Source organism: Pteropus medius, unplaced genomic scaffold (assembly GCF_902729225.1).
Source record: "Pteropus medius unplaced genomic scaffold, Ma_sr-lr_union100, whole genome shotgun sequence".
NCBI lineage: Eukaryota > Metazoa > Chordata > Mammalia > Chiroptera > Pteropodidae > Pteropus > Pteropus medius.
This window is the reverse complement of record NW_024345601.1, coordinates 6,242,411-6,268,669: the sequence shown is the minus strand read 5'-3', so window position 1 is coordinate 6,268,669 and position 26,259 is coordinate 6,242,411. Positions and strand designations below refer to the sequence as shown.

The 26,259-nt window shown below is 37.0% G+C and overlaps 1 protein-coding gene and 1 pseudogene across 1 annotated transcript in view; both read left to right on the top strand.

Moving 5' to 3' along the window:
• The window catches only part of MACROD2 (mono-ADP ribosylhydrolase 2), a 1,804,338-nt gene that overhangs the window by 1,621,883 nt on the left and 156,196 nt on the right, over positions 1-26,259 (top strand). Inside the window, exon 9 of the mRNA XM_039874459.1 lies at positions 21,620-21,701. Within this exon, the coding sequence (XP_039730393.1) occupies positions 21,620-21,701 (82 nt within the window). The remainder of the gene's footprint in view (positions 1-21,619; positions 21,702-26,259) is intronic.
• LOC120612055 (uncharacterized) lies at positions 482-600 on the top strand (annotated as a pseudogene).

Here is a 26,259-nt window from a genome sequence, read left to right as displayed (position 1 = left end):
GGTTCAGTTCTAATACCGTTCCCTCCAATATAGCAGTGTTATTTGGGCTAAATACAAAGAGAAAAAATAGAAAGCCAAGACCAGGAGCAGAGGAATTAACAGAAATTATGCAAACATGTTAGGTTCAATTGAGGGAGGAGGTCGAAAAGGCACTGGACACTAGAGACCCAAGAGAAAAGTCAATGATAATAAGTGCCTGAAGCAAAACTCTATTTCCAGAATCATAGAAGCAAATCCAGCTCGAGGGTAATGCAAAACAAGATTTGACACTTCCTTGATACTTCCTCTAAGTATAAAGGACTATTGTCTGGGTGGGCTTTATGGCTTACTAATTTCAGTAGAGCTAAATCTGCAGGTTCCTGGTACTCATTTGGGATGCCTAGGACATACACTGGTGGAGGCATTGAGAAGATTAAAACATTAAGAATTATAAAATTTGAGAGTCATTAGGTCCTTAGGAGCTTTAAATTTAACCCCTTTTGTCTACGGCCATGCTACACTGAACAAGCCCAGTCCCGTCTGATCTCAGAAGCTAAGCAAGGTCAGGCCTGCTTAGTACTTAGATGGGAGACCACCTAGGAAGACCAGGTGCTGTAGGTGTAAAAAATTTTAAAAAATAAAGAAAATGAGGTATTGTAAGCTGACAAAGTCCTTGCAATCTGTGAGGTCAACCAAGGGTTGCCTCACCTCAAAAAAAAAAAAAAAAAAAGGTAAATTTAACCCCTTTTATTTCAAAGATGAGAAAACAGAGGTTCTGAGTGTGTCCGTGATTTGTTAATAATCAAGACCCTGAATCAATGATCCAAAATTCCAGAGACTTTTTTAAAAATCCAAATAAATTTACATCTTTTTTTTTTCTTTTTTTGACCTGTGGAAGACACCAAAGAAATTGTCCGATCCTAGTACAGGAATGGAAATATTTTTCTTCTACCCTTCTAAATTCTTTGGCTGGTCTAATAATCAGATTGACATGAGAAAAAATGAACTTAATTACATATGTATGGGGGCTCCATAAGAATATGAGACCCAAAGGTCATCAGGCAAAAAAGCCTTATATGCCATCCCGAGCTAAAGAGAAAGAGTAGGAGTCTGTGACTTTACAGGAGAGGAAGACAATTTCCAGGATAATCTGAAGAGCAAATGTTTGGTAAACAAACATTTACATGCTGTGCAGACACAATAGGGCACATGGAGGACTTTGCTTTCCAGGCCCTGCCTAGCTCCCCCTTCAGTTTAGCACAACTAATCCATAATTTTGTAGGTCATTTCTAGTGTTTCTGGTGAGAGTTGTTTTTTTTTTGTTTTGTTTTGTTTTGTTTTTGTTTTTGTTTTGTTTTGTTTTTCTGGACCAGGACCTCTATCTAAATTCTTTTAGGCAGTTAAGGGAGAGGTAAAAGTATTTCTTGAATATGCTGGGTCTTGATTATCTTCAACTCAAAATATTCCACATGCCAAAGTGGCACATTTTAGGAATGCTTATTCTGAACCCCTTCATTAGTTTACTCCATCTCAATTTCTCTTCCTTCTCACATTAATGGCAAAACAGAAATACACCCCCAAAATCATTATGTTGGTTGCCTTATTATTTTGAGCATCATAAATAATTCTTGTTTTAAATTTGTTACTCATTTTTAATCCTTGCATGCCAGAGAGAGTTGGTTAGAGATAGATAGATAGGTAGATAGGTAGATAGATAGACAGATAATAGACAGATAGACAGACAGACAACCTTCAGCTATAAGTGGCTGGACAGACAGCACATGTAATACTCTCCACCTCTTTAGCCTCAGGTATTTGCTTCATTTCTTAAGAAATCAACATCTGACCTTGCTTAATAATTTAGATAATTTATTTTTGAATATGAAGATCAATTGCCCAAAAGAATCTGACTAGTGATGAACTATATTCTGAGGCAGAATTATTTAGTGGGATATGCATCAAGAAAGGCAGGTAACAGAAGACTACATTTTAATCTCCTTACCATCTGGTGCCACTGAACTCATTGTTTAACCTCCCTGTGCTGCATTCACCTTATTTATAAAATAAATAAATGGGTGGTATTGTATAATGGTGCAGCTACTATAGAAAACAGTATAGATGTTGCTTTAAAAATTAAGAATAGAACTACCATATGCTCTAGCATTTCCTCTTCTGAGTATTTATCTGAAGAATATGAAAACACTAATTTGAAAAGATATATGTACCTCTATGTTCATTGCAGCATTATTTACAATAGGTAAGATATAAAAACAACTTAAGTATCCATCAACAGGTGAATGGATAAAGAAGATGTGGTATGCACACACACACACGCACACGCACACGCACACAATGGAATACTCTAAGTCACAAAAAGATCAAATATTGCCATTTGCAACAACATGGATGGATCTTGATTGTATTATGCTAAATGAAATAAGTCAGATGGGAAAGGACAAAAACCATATAATTTCACTCATATGTGGAATATAAAACAAAAATACAATAAACAAACTAACAAAACAAAACAAAAACAAACTTATAGAAACAGACAATAGAATGGTGTTTACCAGAAGAGAAGAGGAATGGGGGAAGGGTGAATTGAGTAATGGGGTCCACTAGATATCTGATGATGAGCACACGTACAGATATTGAATTATAATGTTATACACCTGAAATTTATATAATGTTAGTAACCAATGTTACCTCGATTTAAAAAAGAAAAGAAAAGAAAAGAAAAGAAAAGAGAAAAGAAAAGAAATGTGGCATTTATCATACCTGTCCCTCTGGACACCACAAGTGTCATAGTAAAATAAAACAAGGTAATGGACATGAAAAATGCTTTGAAGGTGAGACAAGATTTTATGCTGATGCCAGTTGGCATTATTATTGTGCACTTATCATCATCATTTCCTAATCATACAAAGTGAGATTAGGTTAGAACAAGTTTGAAGAAGGCAAAGCTTATTTCTAGTAGTTGACTCTAATTTGTTACTTAGGTAAAATCCAATTATTGCTCTTCCTAAAGTACAGTTTGAGCAGAGTAACATTTTTCATGTAGTTTATACCAATTGATGTTTGTGCGTTGGTATAGTTATGTTAATTTTATGTGAATTTTCTCTCCAGTGCTTTTGCTTTGGAAATAGCATAATAAAATGACTTCTGCTAAATAAATAGGCTTGTTCACAATAACTGATACTTAAGTGAATTTATGCAGGAGGTATTTAGGTGTTGCAGACAAAGTTAACTAGCTGAAAATCCATTAACTGCAAGGCTCCAGATGGATATTTAGGATAATTTCTGAAGTACGAATGTAAAAGTCATGGGAGAATTTTCTTTGGCATATGCATAAAACTTCTACCATGGGCCCATTTAAAAAATCAATATCATAATAATAACATCAAAGAAAAAATAACAAAGCATTATGTGCATGATCAGAAAGCTGCAGCTGAAAGTCCAGCCTCTCCAGACAAATGAAAGGTACGTAATTAGCACCTGTAATTTTCTTTGCTCCCTGACGCCCTGAATTTTATGGCATATCATGCTATAACCTATATGAATTAGATATCAGTAATGACTGAGGCTTCATGGCATTGAAGTAAGAATGTGAAGGGTTTACTTTCACTATTCCTCTCCTGCTTTATGTGTATAATCTCGACCTCATTCCTCACAACCCACTTCACTGGGTATTTTCTTTTGCCAGCCATCAGTCTACTATCCCCTGCCATCTGCCTGTAGATATTTGAGTGATAAAAATGTACATTGCTTAGAGAGAAAAACTTACATTGTTTAAGAAAAAAACTGTGAATAGGAGCAGAAGCCTAGAACATATAGACCTTTCGCTAGTGCTGCTGACGAAGGGGATGGCAGACTAACTCAATGAATCTAATGACCAGGACTGCATTTGGTGACATTATTCAAATCCCCTATGTGGAGCTGATCTGCCAAGAGTTATGAGAGACACTAGGATAGTGATATTACAAGGTCCTTGCAATCAGGAAGCTTATAATCCAGTTGGAAAATGGGATATTCGCATGAAATATTATTATCAGTCTACCAAACATCCCTCTTTCCCCTGGGTCCCTGTAATTGCTAACATTTATTGAGCATTTGCTGTGTGCTTAGCTTAGCACTTAATACAGATTATTATTTATTCTTTGCAGGAGTTTTATGAGATAGATGAAAGCATGATCCCCATTTTATGGATATGAAAACTGAGGGTTAGTAAGTTTAAGTAGCTTGCCTAAGATCATGCAGCTAGAAAGTGGTAACAGCAGAATTTTTAAGCAAGCTCTGAGCCTGTACTGTCCACCAGGCATTGTACTATCTGTGTAAGGGCTCTTCTCCTCTGTACAAGAAAATCTTCTTGAAAACAGGAAAATTTCTGTCTTATACATCCTGTATCCTCCATAATCCCTGATATTACTTGCAGAGTTAATATATGCATGTAACTCAATATTTACTGAGAGCCAGCTCCGTATTTGACACACAGTGACATGTAAAAGGATAAAAAAAACTACAAGGCAGTACAAAAATGCCTCATTAATGAACCAGGATACATACTAGTGGCATATTTTCTTATCAGAAATAGCATGATGAATAGGATTTTTTATAGAGAGCATTAAAGTATATTGCAGGAAAATTATTTTATGAAAACATCATCAGTTAGTATTGTGATAATTACCTAGAACATTAAAGAGACCACACTTAAATCATTTATACTGCAGTATAATCAGCTAGTAAAACTGATTTTTACTAGTCAAAGTCAAGTTTGGGGGTTGTCCTGGGTTAAATAGTATCCTCGCAAAATTCATGTCTACCTGGAACCTCAAAATGTGACCTCTTTTGGAATAGGGTGTTTGCAGATGTAATTGCTTAAATTAAGATAAACTCATACTGAATTAGAATTGGTGCTAGATCTAGTGAAAGGTGTTCATATAAGAAGGCCACATAAAGACCATGTGGAGTACTATTGACAACCTGCATAGGAATGCCCAGGGGTGGGAGATACTTATTAAAAGTGCTGATTTCCGGGAGCCCTTCCAGACTTACAAATCATGATATCCGTGAGAAAGGTCAAGAATCAACAATTTTACTTGGAGGTTTTATGCTTACTAAAGCTTGAAAACCGAGTTTTGGAGTTGTGAAGATGTATAAAGTATAAGAACTCTCTCTACTGGATGTACTTCTTGGACAAGGAGCTGAGTTATGTAAGATAACATAACAAGGGATACTCTTACTTGTGGCAAAAACCCACTGTAGACATGCAGAGCAGTAGAAGCCATTGTGAATGGGAGTGTATTAGTAAGTGTATTACGAATTCACATAATTTTATTTTTGCCTTCAACTTCAGTATACACTGAATACCCTGGAGATATTCAGTAACAGTTTTGCATGCAGACTGAATCAAACTTTATTGAGAGTGACAGTTACCACTTATTCAATAGTTACACTGTTATAATTATCTCACACACATCATCCCATTGAATATTCTAGATGACCCTGTGGTATTAGTCTATTATTAGTCCTATTTTACTGATGAAAGTACTAAGAACAGAAGAGTTAAACAATTCACTGGAAGTGACAAAGTAATTAAGTGGCCAAGTTCATTTACAAAGTCTGAATTTAAGCTTATTCTATTTATTCTTTCCCATTCTACCATGGTCTTCTGAATAGAGCACCTCTCTTGTTAAAGCAATGTGGCTTGTCTAAAACTGAATCTTGTAACATGGACTGGCTGAACTCGAAGTCACTGGGTAGACATGCCATCTCTTCCAGGAGACCCAATTTTACACAAATATTTAGAGAAAGAAACATCTTTCTTCTAAAATAGGCATGAATATATAATTGAGTAGAATTTTTTAATTGAATATGATTTTAGATAAAAGATGTATATTTAAGGAAACTTTGCAATTGACCAGAATTTCTCAGGCAATTATCAGTGAGCTGGAATATGTGAGAATCCTCATTTGGAACTCCCAGCATTCTAGGCTACTTTTCGGTTAATACTGTGAAGTAATTTCATAGACTCCCTCACTAGTTTTGTCCTACACTAGACCTCCTGGGATGTGATGAACCTTTTATTCCTTTGCTTTAATTAGTCCTCTTCAATTGATTTCTACATTAGTTTGCCTCTCCAGTATATTCTGAAAAATGGAGGCATTTATACAAATTTATTTACTTGATGGAGTAGCAATTTTCTCTAATGTGAGCACCCTGATTTTTATTCCTACTGCATTTTCCCAGTGGGTGACAAAAAAGTATGGTTTTAGTCCATTTTGTCAGAGCAAAGTAATTTCCTGGTTGGGCACCAAAGAGAAAAAATGGGTTTTCCACTATTGAGCAGAATCAAGAGCACCATAACAAGTCTTATGTAAGCCCACGACCCACACAGCCTGGAAGGGTACTATTAACCATTTCACCTCTGCTGGCTAGAGAAGAGGCATGGCGAAAGGTCAGAGTTTCTGACTTACATGGAAAACATATAGGCTGCTGCATGACTAGATTGTATGGTGAACTACTATGATAGCAACAAGATCCTCAACAAATAGGGGAAATGTGTGTGTGTGTGTGTGTGTGTGTGTGTGTGTGTGTGTGTGTGTAAAATTCCTAAAAATTAGGACTTTTCTCAAAGTGGACCTCAACACAGTTGAAAAATTTATGGTTTCTGCACATGCAATTCCCCAAATATTTAACTTGGGGGTTAAATACTCTTTAAATAATTTATTTTCCAGAACATGTGCATATATTTCACAACTTATAAATTAAATGAAATAGCAAAATAGAATCTTGGTTAAAGTTTTCCAATGAACGCATCATCAATGATTCTCTCTAAATACTTTTTTATATATATTCACAAAATTAAATTTTAGCTTTTCTCTCTAATCTTCTCAAAAGTATAACATAGAAAATTGTTTGTTGTTGTTGTTGTTGTTGTTGTTGTTTAACAAATAAATCATCCAGTTAAGTTCATGGAACAAATTCATACTTCAGTTCAGGTGGAAAGTTTAATCTGGATTTTGGCAATGTCATTTTAAGAATGTCTCTCTAAGCAATTGAGTAGTTACTCTAAATTGTTCAAATATGCCAATTAAACGTACTCATCTTTGTAGTTTGGGTACTTCCTCTCCTGCTGAAGGATGGTCAGACAGACTATTTTTAGACACAGCATAAATGTCTGTATCTAATTGTTTTACTGATAAAAATGTAAACAAAGTCTTTATTTTTACTGATCATCAGCTTTGACCTATAACTGGTATTGGAAACATCAGTGAAAATCAATGATACCCAAAGTGCCTCCTGCGAAATTTTGCAGCACTTAGCATCACAGATGCTGGAATAGAATCAAGTCTAGAAAATAAATTTTTAAAGGATTACAGCAGTAAATATTATATAATAAGGCTCAGTATAATGGGTGGGACATCTGTTGGCTATTTTCAGAAAGCTGTCATTCCATTACCTTCTATTAAAATAATCTTAGTGGATACCTGACTTTTATTCTTTTTTTTTTCCATATGCCCCAGTGTTTAAAAAGGTTAGCATGCAGTTAACATTTCTATGTTCTAGTCTTGACTTTCTTTTCCTTTTCCTTTCCTTTTCTTGGGGAGGTCGGGGAGTGGGATGAGGTTTCTTATGGTTTTGTTTTGAATTGGTTGATTATTGTTTTGCGGTTTTGTTTTGTTTGCTTAAAAAGGAAAAAAAAAAAAGACTGTCTTACCAAAATTAAAATAATAATAGTTTTTTTCAGGTAGTGTTCTAAATGATCTGAGCCTACACATATAAAACCACATAACTTGAAGTCCAGCACAGAAGTGTTATACAACTGTTAGTCTCTTTTTCTCTGCCCTTCTTCTGAGAAGATTTTGATATTTATAATTGATTTGGTTTTCAAATGTAAAGTTTAGAAGACTGAACTATACCTTAAGATTGTAGTTTCTGAAAGATTAGTATTTGTGGATGTTCAAACATCTTTATTTATGTTTAACAATTATCTATCTATCCATCTATCTATCCATCTATCTGTCTGTCTATCTATCTATCTATCTATCTATCTATCTATCTATCTATCTATCTATCTATATCATGCAAATGTAGCAATATACCAGGCACACTGACTCTATGTCTGTAAGTCATTTTCTGGGACTGGGGTTCCATTCTCCACGGAGGGTATGGAACAGTATTTCAGGGAGGACTTGAAGCCACTGTAAAGCAGAGGTCAACTTCCCGGAGGATCAGTAAAGATTGAGAGGAGAAATATGTTTTTATATACATACAAGCATGAATATTTAATGCAGCCCACTAAACAAAGGACCATGTGACAAAACTCAAAATTAAATAAAATTTTGCAGGGGGCACTTTGGGTACTATCACAAGTTCCTGAGGGAGACTTAACAATCCCCAGGGGTATTCGCCAATAAATATTTGACAAAACGTTTAAATGATAAAACCACTGAAAGTTGAGTTCAATTTTTGAAATATGAAGTAGGAACCAACCTTATTTACCTGTCAAGGTGATGCCAATGTGGTTTAGAAAGATGTCAGGGAAGATGGAGATACCACAGAATGTCAGAGGGAGGAGAGTAAGGCTACTTCTTCCATAGGGAATCAGGGGCCAACCTTCTACCTTTTTCGCAAATTGTCTTTCTTTTGGAGGTTCCCGAGTCAGGGAGCTGTGGTAATCAGGTCATTCAAAGCCAAATTGCTAGTCCAGTGGATGAGTACAACGGAGGCCTTTTCTATACCCTTCTATTAGCTATATCAATTGCTAAGTGGAAAGATGAATAAAGTAAAAGATGGTGTCTCCCCCAGGGGCGTATAGTCTAGTTGGGTCCATGTTCCTTTATCTGGCATTTAGAGAGAGTTTATATGAAATAGCTATAAGTAATTAAAAATACAAAATAACAATCCACCGTTTGGAGTAAATAGTATATTCTAGAGGAGTTAAAGGGAGGATGGAGAGTGGCTGAGAGGAGGGTCATAGGTGAAACATTCTCTTTTCTTTCCTTTCTCTCTTTTGTACACTCCACAAAAACACCCACCCACGCAGGTACCACACATATACACAAGTCACTCCTTTCACCACCCAGCCCTCAGGGGGCATTTTGGATAGAACCACCCTGGTTTGCTACTTTTTATTGAATGAGACATGAACCTATGGAAAATTACTCAAGAGTGATTTTTCTCTTAGGGTTTGTCTTTTGAACAAAAAAAATATATTCTTTTTTGCAGAAATGGGAGAAACACCAGCTTGAGAAAAACAGCTTTTGTTCTGGCAAAATGCTCTTTCAGATGATATGTTAATAAGCTTCCTTTGAACTGTAAATGGTATGTGCCTGGATTTCAGGTGCTAATGGAAATGTTAGAAAATGAGAATGCAGGGGCCGGTTTTCACAGTTACGTGGTGGCTCTCGTTCCACTGAGCATCATGACCAGGCTTCAGAGCCACCTTGTGACTTGGCATAACATTTCCACTTTGAGGAGAGATTTTTATTTCTCCTGGCCATGGCATCTTTAAAAATTGTGATTGGTTGGCTTTATAAAGCACTGTCTTCCATGGGCCAACCTCATAAGAAGCAATGAATGATAATTCTTCCTTGAAATATTTAATTACTGTGACCAAAAAAGAGTAATTATTAACTTTGGTAGCTGAACCACCTCTGCAGATGTTTTAATCAAATAAAAGAAAAAGGAACAGTGTTCTCAGAATCAGGAGTATGAAATATACAATAGGGGGCTGCAGCGGGGTTCCCTGGGTTGACGTGAGTGCTGCGTGAGTGCTTGATGAACAATAGCTTCATCATTGAAAGAGTAATTTTGTGTCACAGGCTCGACTGTGAAGAAGAACTTTAAGTCAAAAGACCTATTTCTGGCACTTTCTTCTCTGTTTAAGGGAACTTAGGGCATCGTGTGAGTGATAGCAAAATGTAAGATGGAGGTCTATGGCTTAACTGAGTTAGAAGCTGAATTATATTAAATTAACCTTTGATAGACCAGCTGCAGAGAGTAAGTTGGTATTTAGCCAATTTTCTTCTCACCTCTTGATTTGGGTTCTCCCTGAGCAGACTGTGAGGGAAGATTCGAATGCAAGTAGATTGTTTGGGTAAAGTAGGGATAAAGAAGGCCGATATAGAACAAGCAATCAAGTTACCACTCTGAGGAACCAGAATTTTTCCCCCTGGAGAACTCTGCTTTTTTTCCCTCCCAAGGCTGATGAAGTGGAGGTATTAAAACATTAACTCTTGTCAGTCTTTGGTTGAGAGCTGCTGGAGTGGGAGATATTAATTCTCCAAATTCCCAGCTTACTAGAAACTTGGTCAGACTCTCCTAGCACTAAGAAAGCCACCAGGCAAAGAAATGCAGATGCTTGACCATTCTCTGGCTTCTCCTGCTAAGCCATGAGGGGATATGAACAGGGCACACAGTGCCTGTTACACATCCTGGCTACACAGACTCACTTTCTTTTTCATGGATTTGTTAAAACCCATCTAAACAACTAATCTCGTACACAAAAGGGAATACATTACTCTTATATAAAAGGATGTAGATAGCACTAGAAACAAGAAATACATCTGCAGAAATGTATTTCCTTTCAGCTCTGAGTCACTTCAGCCATGAGAAGATAGACCTCACCTTGACTTGTTATGGCTGACATTACACAGTTGTCCACGAGCCCAGTTTCCCATCTTCAGAATCGAGTGCACAAAGAGCTTTGAGAGACTCATTTTCCAATGGTGAGTGGCAGATGGAACCCTGATCTCAACAAATGTACTATCACTTTATTTGGGACATATTTATAGTGTATGTTAACTTTTAATGTTTTCTTTTTAAAATGAGTCCTGGCCTCTTAATCATTGGCCATTCCAGGTACAGAATATGGTTGCTTCTCAACAAAGAGCTGGTAGCAGAGTTGGCTATTGGGCAGACCTCAGGTAGCAGGCTTTATCTGTGATTGGCTGCTGCCATTTTCATCACTGGAAATGATATAGAAAGTGAGCCTGAAAAGAAAATCATTCAGGTTGCCAAAAACAGAGGGTTGCTGTCATAGGTGAAGTTTTCTGGGAAACAGACTGAGAAAGAGATTTGTAAGTAGGAAGTTTATTGGATCAAGCTCTTTGAGATCTACCTCAGGGAAAGGGAGAGAAATGAGGGAAGCAGGGTTGAGAAGAGGAAAAAGTGGAACCCACCAGGAGCACTGAAGCTGGGAAGGTGTATTAGCTTGCCAGGTCAACCATAGCAAAGTACCACAGACTGGGTGGCTTAAACAACAGAAATTTGTTTTCTTACAATATTGGAAGCTAGAAATCTGAGATCAAGCTGTCAGCAGAGCTGATTTCTTCTGAGGTCTCTCTCCTTGGCTTGTAGATGGCTGTCTTCTCTCTGTGTGTTCAGGTGGTTTTTCCTCTACCTGTATCTGTTTTTCCTCTACCTGTGTCTGTATCCTAATATACTCTTCATATGAGGATACCAGTCATATTGGATTGTGTCCCATCCTAATGATCTCATTTTAACTTAATTACCTCTTTAAATACCCCAATTCCATATACAGTCATTCTGAGGTCCTGAGAGACATAGGAATTTGGGGAGGGGTAGGACACAATTCAGCCCATAACGAATGGCCCTTCAAAGTTACATCTAATTGAGGGAAGGGGTCTGAGATTTTGGACTGCTGCATGAGTCCAAACAGAGCAAAGTAGGTTTGGAATATTTGCAGCCATCCTGCATTTTTTTCACAGCTACCAGTCCTAGGGCAATTAACGTAGCCAAGATTATTCTGTGTTCAGCGACATTAGGAGAATGAATTCTGATAAATGTAATTTGCTTCTTAATGACAAATAAAAACATTCAGAGATTTGGTGTGCATGCAAGTACTGCTTTAAGTAGGATGGATGGAGGGCCAGCCTGTGTAAAAAAAAGGCTGATGGGCAACAGGGTAAAGCGCAGCCTTCCTGAAAGATGAACCAACAGACTCACCAATGCACGCTTGGATATTGGGTTATTTTCATAAAACTGGTTGCCACTAAAAAATTAATTAAATTTCAGGGTTTAAATATCAATGTTGTAGGTTTTGTGAGAGGTGGAAAACCAGCACCATTGGAGTTTGCTTGGTACCATGAGTCAATCAAGTTTAAATAGAGTAACGGAGATGAGGTAACTACTGGTGGACTAAAGATGACTGGATGCAGGCTGACTTTAGGAAGAGGGAGAGGGTCAGCATGGGAGAGGTGCTCTTTTCAGCAAAGGACAGTCCTCTGAGAAGATCTCTTCAGAACTGTCAGCCACTGGCACCTTCGGCAACGGGAAGAAGGACTGCCCTAGTCTTAAAGGGCGGGGGCAGGTATGAGTAGCATACCACCACAACCTCTCCAATTGTGACAAGGGATTCTGTTCTTTACCTTTGACTTGCATTTTTCTCAGTTTTTCCCAAGATCATTTCTTTGGTTACAAGGGCATGGCAGGTTATGCTTGCCAGGCTAGCATTTAGAACTGCAGATCTCAAGTCTTTGTGTGTGCCTGCATCTCTTCTTGCTAGACATTTGGAACAACTTCAGGGACCTCGATGGATGTGTCATTTGTGAGGTTGTATACTTTGATCGTTATGAAACAGGCTTGGGAATTAACTTGTACGAATGAGTCTCTAGATCAAATCAAAATAACTCTTGGTTCTTCAGAGACATGACTATTTTTTTTCTTATAGAGTTGAAGAAAAGTCAAAAAGAACAATTTATCAAAATGAAACAAGAAGACTCTGAATTGTGCTTCCATGGAGTAATGACAGGCGAACTGAGTTTGCAAAAAGCGCCCCAAAATAAAAGATCCTTTTTTATGCATACAGAAGCAATTTCACAATGCAGAAATGCCCTTTTAGTGTTTACGGATTACAAATGATCTCCATCTCATCCAAACGTCTCTGAGAATGTGGAGAGAAAAAATTTCCTATTCTGTAATCTAGAGAATGAAATATTAACTTCTGTGGTGGAGTGCACAAATCTGAACATACTTAAGAACCAGAAGAATGATGTTTGGTGACATTTGACAGGGACATTAAAATATCAGAGCAAGAGACTCCTGTAAGGTCTTGTGAAATCTTTTTCATTGTTGCAGCCCAACTGTTAGTTTACCTTTTTCTCCTTTCTTTCATTGGCTGATATGGTCAGACAAACAAACAAACAAACAAACAACAACAACAACAAAAAAAACAGAAAAAGAAAGCTGCTTTATATGTAACATGGGCCATTTTTGTAAATGTCTTTTTTACGATAGAATTCCTTAGCGATGTTGAAACGGCAATAAAATAGCCACTCAGCATACCAGTCAGAAAAAGTGCTTCCAGTGTTCTCTATCTGGCTCATATTTTTCTTTGACCTGTTTTAAAAGACCAGGGTAGAAATGAAGGACTCACCAAGTGAACAGTAATTATATCTATATGCCAGCACTATACTAGGTACTTCGGGTACCTTATGAATAATAACTTTATAAATAAACAACCAATATTTATGGAGCATTTACTGTATGTCAGATCCTTTTTCAAGCACTTTACATAGAATGTTTCATGTGGTCATTACAGCCAGCTGTGGCAGGTGGGAGTCTAAGATTCTCCAAAGGTTCCCAACGTCTGATGTATACATATCCTCTACAATTTATTCAAACAATAACTTAGGTACTGCGGTACTGCTGTGAGAGGATTTTGCAGATGTAATTAAGGTCCCAAATCAGCTAAACTTAACATAAGAGAGACTATCCAGGCGGGCCTGACTTAATCACAGGAGTCCTTTAAATCTGGACCTAGAGGTCAGATGTGGAAGAAGTCAGAGATTCAAAATTGAGAAGGATTTGAAATGTATTTGCTGGCTTCAAGGTGAAGGTGGATATTTGGCAAGTCTTGCAGGTGGCCTCTAAGAGCTAACAGTGACTCCTAGCTACAGCCAACAAGGAAATGGGGACCTTAGTCCTACAACTTCAAGGAATTAAATTCTGCCAACAAGAATGAGCTTAGCGGTCAGTTTCTCTCCACAGCATCTAGACAAGAATTTAGTCCAGCTGACACCTTGATTTCACCCTTATAATACCCTGAACAGAGAACCCAGTTACACCATGCCAGACCTGTCACCTACCAACTGTGAACTAATAAATAAATGTTGCTTTAAACCACAAAATTGTGGTAGTTTGTCACACAGCCATAGAAAACAAATTTACCAAAGCCTACAAAGTCAGTGTCTCCATTTTAAAAGTGAGGAGACTGAGGCTTAGAAAATTTAAGTGACCTGCTCAAGGTTACAGAGCTGGTACGTGGTCAAGTCCAGATTGGATTAGATGGCTGGTTACATGGAGATGACTAGATATGGGAGGCAAGAGTCTAAGATGCTCCCAGATGCCCCCCCCACCCCGCTTGTGTATATACCTTGTCTATTTTCTCCCCTTGAGTAGAGTGGCACCTGTGAATAAGGTGGGGTGATAGTCACTTAAACTGTTGGGCAAAAGAGATTTTTATTGATGTAATTAAGGTATTTAATCAGTTGAGTTGACTAAAAGAGAGAGTGTCCTGGTGGGCTGACCTAATTAGGTGGGCTCTTAAAAGGAGCCTACAGGTTAGAGATGGTGAAAGTCATAGAGACACACTCTTGCTGGCCTGGAAAAAAAGAAAGCATCCATGTCCTGAGCTACCTTTCAGAGCCCCCTGGCAGGGAATTACAAGTGGCCTCTAGAAGCTAAAAGCTGTCTCTGGTTGACAGTTAGAAAGAAAATGGGGACCTTGTTTCTACAACTAGAAATTGCCAACAACCTAAATGAGCTTAGAAGACCCCTAGCCCAGGTGAGAACTGCAGTGCTGCTAACACCTTGACTGCAGCTTTGAAGATCCTGAGCAGAGGGGCTCAATTCCATTAGTCCCTAACTTTTCGCCTATGGAAACTATGAGATAATAAAACTTTGTTTTTTTTAAGACAGTAAATTTGTTGTGCAGCAACAGAGAACTAATGCAGTGGGAGAAGGGCAGGTTTCTCTCCTTTGCTCCATTTTATGGCAGAGGAGGGACTAGTAGCCAGGCATCCCAGCTTTTTGTTTTTGTTCCTTAGTCCATCACTAGTGACCTTTTCTCTGTTACTCTATTTAACCTCCATTTACTCATGGCACCAAGCAAACTCCAATGGTGCTGGTTTTCCACCTCTCATAAAACCTATACTTCTACAACTTTGATACTTAAACCCTGAAATTTAATTAATTTATTAGCAGCAACCAGTTTTATGAAAATAACTCAATATCCAAGCGTGCATTGGTGAAGCTGTTGGTTCATCTTTCAGAAAGGCTGTGACTTCACCCTGTTGCCCAACAGGCTGGCTCTCTATCCATCCTAGTTAAAGCGGTATTTGCATGCACACCAAATCTCTGAATGTTTTTGTTTGTTATTAGAGAAGCAAATTACATTTATCAGAATTCATTCATTCTCCCGGTGTCACTGAACGCAGAATAATCTTGGCTATGTTAATTGCCTGTGAAAAAAAATGCAGGATGGCTGCAAATATTCCAAACCTACTTCATTGTGTAACTCTCTTCAGGGGCAGTGAATATGATACTAAGGTTAATAGAACTAATGTCATCATGTTTATGGGGCATAAACCTCCCAACTGTGGATTAATGGAAATATTGGTGAAGGAAATATATCTTTACCCCTTTATGCTTTGATGGATAAGCTACAGTTGGCATCAGTGAAATATATGGAGAGATTGACTTTAGAAGGTCAGCTTTTAAAGAACTTTTTTGACCTATAAGTCAATGAAAATAGATTTTTGTTGTTGACCAAGACAACTGTGACAGAAGATTTTCAACCTAAAACGAATTTTTATTGAAGTTTATCATACAGAAAAGAACGCAGATCCTAAGTCACTGCTTGATCATTTTTTACAAACCGAACACATTCGTGGAGCCGGCACTCAGATCAAAAAACAGCATCCCTGGCATCCGCTTTGTTCCCTTTTCACCAAGTCACCCCAGAGTAATTGCTATGCTGACTTCTGACACCCTCGGTGACTTTGCCTATTTCTCTAATGTTTGAACTTTTTAGAAATCCAGTATGTACTTTTTTCTTGATTCTTGTACCAATAGATGATGATTTATTTACCTAGCCTATTATTTTAGGCATTTAATTAGCTTCCAATTTGGAGATGTTACAATAGTACTACGGACATTGTGGTATGTATCTTTTTGTGAACGTAGGTACATAGTACATGTCTCTATCTAGGAGTAAAATTGCTGGGTCCTAGATTATGTGCAAATTCAACTAATTTAGTAGACACTGCCATATAATTTTCCAAAGTGGTTGCACCAATTTTTACTTCTAAAAGCAGAATATGAAAGTTTTTGATAATTCACATCCTTGCCAATACTTAATATTTTTTTATTTAAAAAAAGCTTTTAAAACTTTTAACACATTTTAGTTTACAGGTGGTATCATTGTTGCTATTGTGAAACTAATAAGCACCCTATATAAAAATATCAGGACTGGGCTCAAAAGCCATTGTACTCAGCATAGTATCATTGGATAAACTGACAGGTGGTAAGAATAAATGACTCATGCCCTTTATATAGCTCTTTTATACATTTCAAAAGCACCCAGGCTCCTCTATAATTCAGTTTTCAGATATTCTGGAAAACACAACAAAAATTCTACCTCCTAAAGACGTTTGGTTCTAGAACTAAACACCCTTTGAAAATATCTGCCATATACTTACATTTTAGCCAAGTTTGTTTGCCTAAACATATACTCTGCAAATATTTACAGAGCTCATATTATGAGTCAGGACATACACCATGCACTAGAGATAAAGATGAGCACCACTCAATTCTTCATAAGATTCCAGTTTAAGGTATAATGAGGACTACAGTTAAGTTGTTATTTCTTTGTGTTGCCTTTTGCATTAATTGCAATTACATTTTAGCCTGAGGACTTATCTAAGTTTACCGACAACTTGTTCATTAAAAAAAAAAAAAAAAGCGAATCATTTTAAGTATACAATGTTGCTCTAACTACAAAAGAATGGATGTACACTTTAGAAAGTTCAACAAGAATTTGGGCTAGGACCAAAAAAAGTTCATCTTGAAGGAAGTAATTGAAATTTTCATATCCTGACAGGTTATACACTTGCAAAAAAGGAAGACTGTTATTATTTTTTGCCCTTCACTGTGTTCCTCTACATGATATTCAATGATATGATATTATAGATTATATTAGTCTGGATTTAATCAGGAAAGCAGAACATTGTGAGTGATATAGAATAAAAGATTTGTTATAGGGATTAGATTTTATACAATTTTAGGGAAAACTGAGGAAATAAATATCCAAAGGGGATGGTTGGCTGAGCAGAGAAAAGTCCCTAACCAGGACCCATGAGAGGGAGCTGGTAAAGAAGTCTATGGAAAGCCTTTGCCTCAGCATCTGACCAGGCCTGGAGTATGTCAGCAGGGCAGGTAATAAAGGGGCACATCAAGAAAGCTGGATGCAAAATGGAAGAGAGCAAGAAAGGACAAAGTGGAAGCCATGAGGGCAAACTGGAACCCACAGAGACAAACTGCTGTATTCATCTGTCTCTCATTGCTGGAATCCCAAAACTGCAATGCCCTGAAGAAGAAGTTGGTACCCTTGCAGTAGAGCTGCACCTCTGCTCAGCCCAGGATTTAGAGAATCTGAGGCAGGAGAAACAGCAGGAGCTGGAGAAGCTGTGAGCCAACTGATGAGCAATATGTATATCACCTGCCCAGATCCCGATGCCCTACACCCACCTGCTTAGCACAATGGCTGCAGCTGCACTTCTGCCCTCCAAAGCTCATGGAAATTTCTCTGTGACCAATCCTAACCCAGAACCATTCAGAGAAATGTAATTCCAGCTTAACTAAGTTGACATAGTACAACTACCTTAGAAATAGACTATAACTGAATTTTAAAAAAGTAGAAAGGGGGTATAATTTAATCTTTTCTTTATAAAGACATGAAACCTGGGGTCCAGAGAGATAATGACTTATCCAATGTCACAGAGCTAATGACAGGTATATAAACTCAATCCCATGTGTGTCCATCTGGGTGATATCACAGAAAGTATGCTGGATATGAAGTGAAGATGCCTGAGATTTTGCCACTAATTAATTGTTTGGCCTCGGGAAAATAATAACTCAATTCTAGATTCAAGTTTCCTTGTGAGAGAATGGAACATGGGGTAATCCGACAAATTGAAAGTGCTCAGTTAATATCTAATGAATAAATGAATAAACATTGTCTCTCAAGAGCAACCATTTTACAAAATTGTTCCATTGCTTAACATAAAGGAAACATTGAAACTGTTCTCCTGAGACTCAATATTTAGGCATTCTTGGATATTTTTATGAAATTTATCTGGGAGTAGAATGGATCACTCAGGCTCTTCCTCCTTTGCACAAGTCAGATTCCCTGTCTTTCAGTCGTGTAGCAAGTAGACTTTCTATATTCTTCTTGTCACCCCACATGACTTCTACTTGATGCATTCAGTCTGAGCTTTTCAACAGGAGTCCAGTGTCACATAGCTGAAACAGCAAGAATCCAAAAAATGGCAATAGGAAGAAGCTAGAAAAATGTCAGATTTCTAAGAATGTATTTCTATGTTTTGCTCACAAATCTGCTGTTTGGGCACAGTTCAGCAGCAATGACTCATCTCTGTTCCATGTGGCATCACTTGGGGTAGCTCAAAAGTATGGAGTTAAATCAACTTGCGGCTAGGACTACTTGGGGTAGCTCAAAAGTATGGAGTTAAATCAACTTACTGGCTAGAAGTACATGTGGATTCTCCATGTGTCTCTCTGCTTACTTAAGGCATGATGATTGGGCATGAGAGTGAGCCTTCCAAGAGGACCAGGCAGAAATCACATCACCTTTTATGATGTGGACTCAGGGGTCACATATCATTTTGCCAGTTATGGGCACTCCTAGATTCAAGAGGAGGAAATAAAGATCCCACCTCTCAATGAAAGTATTATTAGCATTACATTTTAAGAGGAGCCTGAGGACAGGGTATCTCGTTGCAAGCCATCTTGGAAAATGCAATCTACTGCTTTGTAAATGGTGATCAATACCCATGACGAGTTTATAAACACAGAGCTTGTCAACAAAATGAGGTCTGTCCAACAGAGAATATGTTTATTCACACTGATATAAATACACGCACATATGCATACATAACGAGTACTTGGCAAATGAAGTTAATTCTTGGTTTCCTCTTGCTTCCAAGATATTTTCAGTGTTATGCCTGAGGGCAAGGGCAGGGAACTAGGCCACCTAATTAGAATAAAAGTACTTTCCCCTCATCGTCCAGCTTCTTCTGAGAAAATAAATCAGGTTGCTGAATTTTGGACCCATATTATTTCCATGGTAACAAAGTCTAAAATACTAAAAGATGGATTATAATTCTTTGCAATATTTAAGAAATGTTTATTTAGTCTGTGTGGTGTTTAAAAGTGCACTTAATAGCAGTAAACAGCATTACCACTATACCCTCCCCAACACAAACACACTCGCGCACCATATGAGAGTTTTTAAAAATTTCCTAATTTATCCTAAGTGGCCATAAAAATAGGGAAAAAGAGTTAAAATGAGACTGTCCAGACTTGTCTTCTTAGATCTGCTTTGAGCCAAAGTTTCTTGTTTTAATTTTGATTTCAATTAGGTGGCTTTAGAACTAATCCAACCATTTGAAACCTGGAAAAAATGTCGACCATCGTAGGTTACAGAACTGACAATAATTATGGTGTTTGGAAAATACAAGTGGTTCAGTGCAGCTGGAGAGTAGAGTATGTCTAACACAAAGTTTTATTTTCAGTGGTAGAAACTTTATGAAATGTTTAAAATATACAAAAAAATATAGAAAATGATATCATAACCATGTACCCACCTCCATAGTTAATAACCATTTTAAATCTATTTTCTTTCTCAATAAATAAAATATTAACTATTCAGTTAAAGCCTTACCTATTCATTCCTTTACCTTCCCTCTCTTTCCATAAATCATAATCATCCTGAAGTTCATGTGTGACATTCCTATGTGTCTCTGTATATTAGTGCTTATGGATGAATCCCTACACTGTTGTATCTTTGTGCTTTAAAAATTTATATAAATGGTATCATAGAGTATATATCCCTTTGGAACTCTTTTCTATTGTTCAACATTATGATTTTTATTTTTAGCCACAGGGCATAAACACATCGTAAGGAAAGTGGAGATGATCATTCAGTATTGCACAGATAATTAGTCATTTATTCAACTAAATTTATAATTCACCTGGAGAGTGAATCGATAGTGGCAGTTTTTGCATTTGAAAAAAAATGTTAATGATATGCAAACAGGACTGGACACCAGAAACTCAAGTGAATACAGAGAAAAGAAAATATGGTTATTTACATCCCAGTTCTTCCATTTCTGAAGGGCAGGTGCTTTCTCTTATAATCCATCCTGTTGGCAGTTACCGGGCCTACATGTAGAAATCCAAAGACTGCTCAGAGGGTAGTTTAATCTAGATGTGGGTGTAGGCTTTTCAGAGACCAGGGAGCCACATCTCTGAATCTCTATCAGGGAACCCTGATAATTCCTGTGTCCTAGCCCTTCCTCTCCCCGCTGCTACCCTTGTAGATCTTTTCTCCTACTAGGAACTTTGGACTTGGCTAGTGTGAATCTGTACCCCACAGGCTGCTCCTGAGGGGCTAGGTGGATGATGTCCCTTTGAGTTATTTCACGTCCTGCCACATGCGTGTCCCACTTCCGTTCTCTACTGCCATAAGAAATGTCTCACTTGATGGTTCTATTCGATTACCAGGTGCAGTTTGATTAATTTTTAACTTAACTTACTGTATATTGTTAAAACAGAAGAAGTAAAGGATATTTATTTTCAAGACACAAAACTGAGTTACCGATTTAATATCAGATATATGTGAGCTGTTATGTGTGTTCCATCTCTCTTTTCTGCTTACCGCACTACTCTCTGAATATCTTGGAACAACTCTTTGCACGCAGAAACTCTCTCAAAACAGTAAAAAAGAGACTGCACACATATTTTGCTTTTGAGGTAGCATTTATTTATTCCATAATACCTACCGGATTAAAGTTATATTTACCTCATATTACTGTCAATTAATTATATTTTATTTCTGTCACATTTCTGAGTATGTTAAGCTAAGAGCAACTGACTTCATGCAAATTGAACTGCAAGTTTTCCGGGCTGTATTCAGATACCATTAGGATTTATAAATATATCTATCTAACAAGGGTATGACAAAGAACTTTGTTTACTGACATACTTTATTGTTATGCTGTACACCTCTCATGTGGCTCTTTTATAAGACATAAAGTCTAGGTATCCTGTCGGAATCTCAGATCTTATTTATAGCTTGCTGCAAAGTGGCTTATTGTCATTTATTATTTCTTATTTGATTTATATAACATCTTTCCACCATGAGTTTATTTACATAAAGAGTACACACACACTTGAACTTCAGTGCTACCATGTAGTTAGCAGTATAGCATCAAAAACCTGTAGGAGGCTTTTCTGTTTGGTTTTGTTCCAAGACCATGTTCTGGGAAGGCAGTCATCATATTTTCTTTCACTTTGAGTGTTTATTGTTTGCCTCTAGGTGGATCGGATCATCTTCTGTGTCTTCTTAGAAGTCGACTTCAAAATCTACAAAAAGAAAATGAGCGAATTTTTCCCCGTAGGTGAGTAAAGCAATTTATTTTCTTTGGAATTGAGGATTTAAAGAGTAAAGGCATCACTTATATTTCAGTTTCATTTCACACCTTAAAGATTGTCACAAATGTGATCTCCAGGTACCAGTCACCCCTGGGAACTTGTATCATAGTTTTTAAGAACTCAAGGTGGTGACAGGAAATCTAGTTCCTAGATCTCTCTGTCCCACGAGGTAATTCTGTTGTCTTGAGGAAGTCAGTTTATCTCTTGAGTCTCAGTTCCTCCCATCAGAAGTGAGAGACTTGACCAACTGACTTCTAAAGGCTCTTCCTCTGTATCCAGGCTTGTGCCTATATCTACCACATTAACACCTTTGCGGAAATTGTGAGGAGCCCATTTATGTTTGTAGCTGGAATTCAAACTGTTCCTGCATTCCACCTCTATCCCCACCCCAACCCCCCACAATTTTCTGGGCTCAGATTACAACAAAAATAGTAGCACTTTCTAGGGCAATCGGAGGAAGGTAGTCATTCACCTTATTTCACACTTATTTCAAAATGTAGGTCAAACCTGTTAGCTATTAAAGAACCTTGAATAATGGATTTACATCCACTGAATGTGCCATTAGTTGGATCTGGTTAATTTGAATGTTTCCCCCCACTGTCCTTCTTCCAGTCTGTGAAGGCAGAGGCTTATTTAATATTGTTAAATTATTGTTATTTTTATGTTGCTATTAAAGTCACAGTGACCAAAGAACTTTCCTCAGCTTTGGAAAGAATGGCCTTCAGGAAATTTCAAGCAACTGTGAGCATTGATGGTGCCTGCCTTTCAGAGAGCTTTCTTTTGAGGTTTCCATGTCCATTCGAAGTGGCTTTTCATGTAACTGGTGACTCTGGCAGGTGGGAAGGAGTTAGTGAAGGGTGCTGGTGCACATTCACCCTCATAAGCGGTCTATCGGAGTTACACAATAGAGAGGACACCCTGCCTACAGATCAGAGTAAAACAGCTACAGACAACTGCTGGAGATATTCAGCTCTGTGCTAATGTTTCAAGTGGACAAAGATCTTCTGGGTAATTTGAAGTCCTTCTCTCTAATTTTATAATTGCAAGATAAATCTGCTGAGTGTGTTTAATTTGGAACTTTAACTACAGTATTTTCCTAACAGAAACACAATGTAAATTTAGAAAGACTCCCAAGTAACAAAGGAGAGAATTGTGATTGTGGTCTTTTCTTTTCTCCTTTTCCTTCTTTTTTCCTTTTCCTTCTTCTTTTCCTTTTTACACCTTTCTTCATTTTTTTCAAACACTCTGTTTTACAGACTGTAAAACACTGAATAATTATTTACTAGGTAGCTGCTGGTAAGAGTTGAATTTAGTAAATTCTTCTCCACATAATCTGATGGCTTATTTTTTGTTTCAATCTCTTTGTTTCATCCTCTCTCTTTATTCCCTATGTAACCACAGAAAGCTATTTGTGCCTGCATTTCTATATTTTTAAGTATTATTAAGAGAATGTGTTCATTTATGTACAAAATGTGACTTGCCATGGTGTGCAATGCAAATCTTCTCATGCCTTGTCAATATCACAGTATATTTTATTAGATTTTATAAATTTCGGACCCGTTGAGATGTTTACAAATGATAATATAATTTTCATTTTTCATGTCTTCTAAGATGAAAACTTAATTTCGCTCTAACATAAGATAAAAAATAATTGTATAAGTATGATTCATTGATATTATAACAAATCTATCCATCAGCAGGTATTTTCAATGATGCAAAACCAAAGTCATACTACAATTTTTAAAAATGGGACAGTTTTAGTGGTTTAGAGTATATTAATAACAATGTAAATAAATTATTGTTTGAAAATTGCTATTCTGAATAAATCCAAAATGTATTTTACTACTTGAGTGAGTGAAATAATAATAAAATCCTCAGTTTCATATCAATGCTTTGAATCATGGCAGATTCATGAAGTTATTTCTAGTGCATATTTATAATAGTAAGTACATTTTTAAACTAAATGTCAAAATCCTCCAAAATTGTTGAGTCTTTTTGCAATGCTAAGGCAACAGCCATTTGCAAATTGTAATTATGAGATATGAAATAAAGGTAACTTCTAATGGAATATGTGACTGCTAATATAAATGATATATACTATCTGTCCACGATTTGAATTTACGGTTAATTTATAACCATACCATCTTTAATTAGAATATATTTTTTTCTAACTTGCCATATATTTTCCCTAGACTGACTTTTTCAGAGTATTTCTAATTAGTCTTCTTAACCCTTTCCAAATGCAATAATGATAATCATTTAAGGGGAAAAGGTTATTTTTATATTAAACCAAATATCTGCATTTTGGGATATTTTAATCTCATGTCTTTAAATTTCATAATTAGGAATCTGAGACAAATGTATGAAAAAACAATACAAGTTAGACTAGAAAAGATCATATTAAAAATATAACACATCCATAACTACTACCTAATATAATGATAGGAGTAATAGCTAACATTTACAGATTGCTTTCTATCAGCCAGATATGCGGGTTAAATCGGTTAATCTTCATGATAATTCTGAGAAAATGGGCACTATATTAACCCCACATTTAAGATATAGTAAAAAATGCATACTTGAGAAAAATGAGGCATACTGCTAGGAAGCAATGAAGCTATATTTTAAAATTGAGAATGGCATCTGTCATTGCACAAGTGATAATAGGTTAGTTTCCTCAGAGCATCTTCAGAGAACTATGGATTCAATTTCTAAAATGCATTTGAAGCATTGAGAAAGTCTTATTCCTAATTTCAACTGCTGCCTATCATTTTTCAAAGCTGCCATGCTTCTCTTTTGTCTAATATCTATAAATGTCTTCATGCAATATTTTCTGATATAAGTCAAATTGATATCTTTATCATAGATCTCAAAATCATCCAGTCACCTGCAAGTGAGCAGGAAAGTAGTCACCAGAAAGTCAAACACCTTACAGCATGACCACAGGGGAAGATGGAGAAATGCCTGTATTAGTTTGTTAGGGCTGCTGTAACAAAGTATCACATATCAGATGGCTCAAACAACTGAAATTTCTTTTCCCACAATTTTGGAGGCTACAAATCCAGAATCTAGATGTCAACAGGGTTGATTTCTTTTGAGGTCTCTTTTGCTGACTTGTAGATGACCATGTTCTCTCTGTGTCTTTATGAGGTCTTCGTTCTGTCTGTGTCCTAACTACCTCCTCTTATAAGGAAATCAGTCATATTAGATTAGGGCCCACCCTAATGACCTCATTTTCACTTAATTATCTATTTAAAGATCCTATCTCCAAATATGGTCACATTCTGAGGTATTTAGGACCTCAACATATATATTTTTGGGGGGACACAACTTAGCCCCTAACCAGACCCGTCATGAAAATGCAAGTAGGAAACTCAAAGGAAAGAAACCAGCAACAACTTTTTTTTCCAGTAGTTTTATATCTTGCTGTGAGCAAAGCACATTTGACTTTTTCCTTCCAGATGTACCATTTGGAAGTCTAGTGTGGCAGCTTTATGGTATTGCCATACACTTTGGTTGCAAATAATTTACAGTTATAATTCACCAGTACATGGCCTACAGCAAGTAATATTTGTATGATTCAAGTCAAATATTGCTTTGTTCTTAACATAAAAGGTTTTTTAGTGTGTAAAATTTACTGTGTGTCGTTTTCATTGATTTGGAATACGGAAGTCAATTTTTTATTAGCATTTAAGTCCTAATAGAGAATTTAAGGATATTAATTTTCCTCCTAATAACAATGTCAAATTTACGGTTTTGGAACTGTATCAAAGAATCCTGATGTTGGAAACTTGAGAGATATCATGGCCAAGCCCACTCCTTCCTTTAGGGAAGCCTGCATTTGTTTACTGCAATGGTTCTCAAGTAGGGGTGATTTTGCTCTTCAGAGGACATTTGGGGTATTTCTGGTTTCCACTGGGGAAGGGTGGAGGCCAGAGATGCTGCTAAACATAACCTACAGTGTACATGACAGTCTCCCACAACAAAGAATTATCCAGCTATGGATGTTGATGGAGCAGAGGTTGAGAAGCTCTGGTCTACAGGAACTGTCCTTCTCTTACTATTCATACCACAACGACCAACTTTATCTTTGGATTGGGGATATTTCATAGGGTTTGGAACCTATCACCTTAACCCAACCTCTGGCTTCCTGGATTCATGACCCTCCTCACCTAGACTTCAGGGATTGCCCTCTCTCCACTTCCTCTGTACCCACAAATTTCTATGCATTGACCTCTGTTAACCGTGTTACTTCCCCAACAAGTGCCTGGTTCTCCCAGCCCTAAACCCACTACTGATATCAGTCATCTATTGCCCATAACTCTAGTGTATTGCTCTCAAAAAATATGGTTAAGTGTTATGTATACATTTTATATACCTAATGAACAAATATGAAGATTAAAGCTTATGTACAGAGCAAAGGAAAACAGATTCACCAATTATTCTCTCTACATATTTCAAGCAGAGCTTATTGCTTCTTTGGCTAAAAGTTTTCATTTTTATCACTGATCATTAGTTTCATGA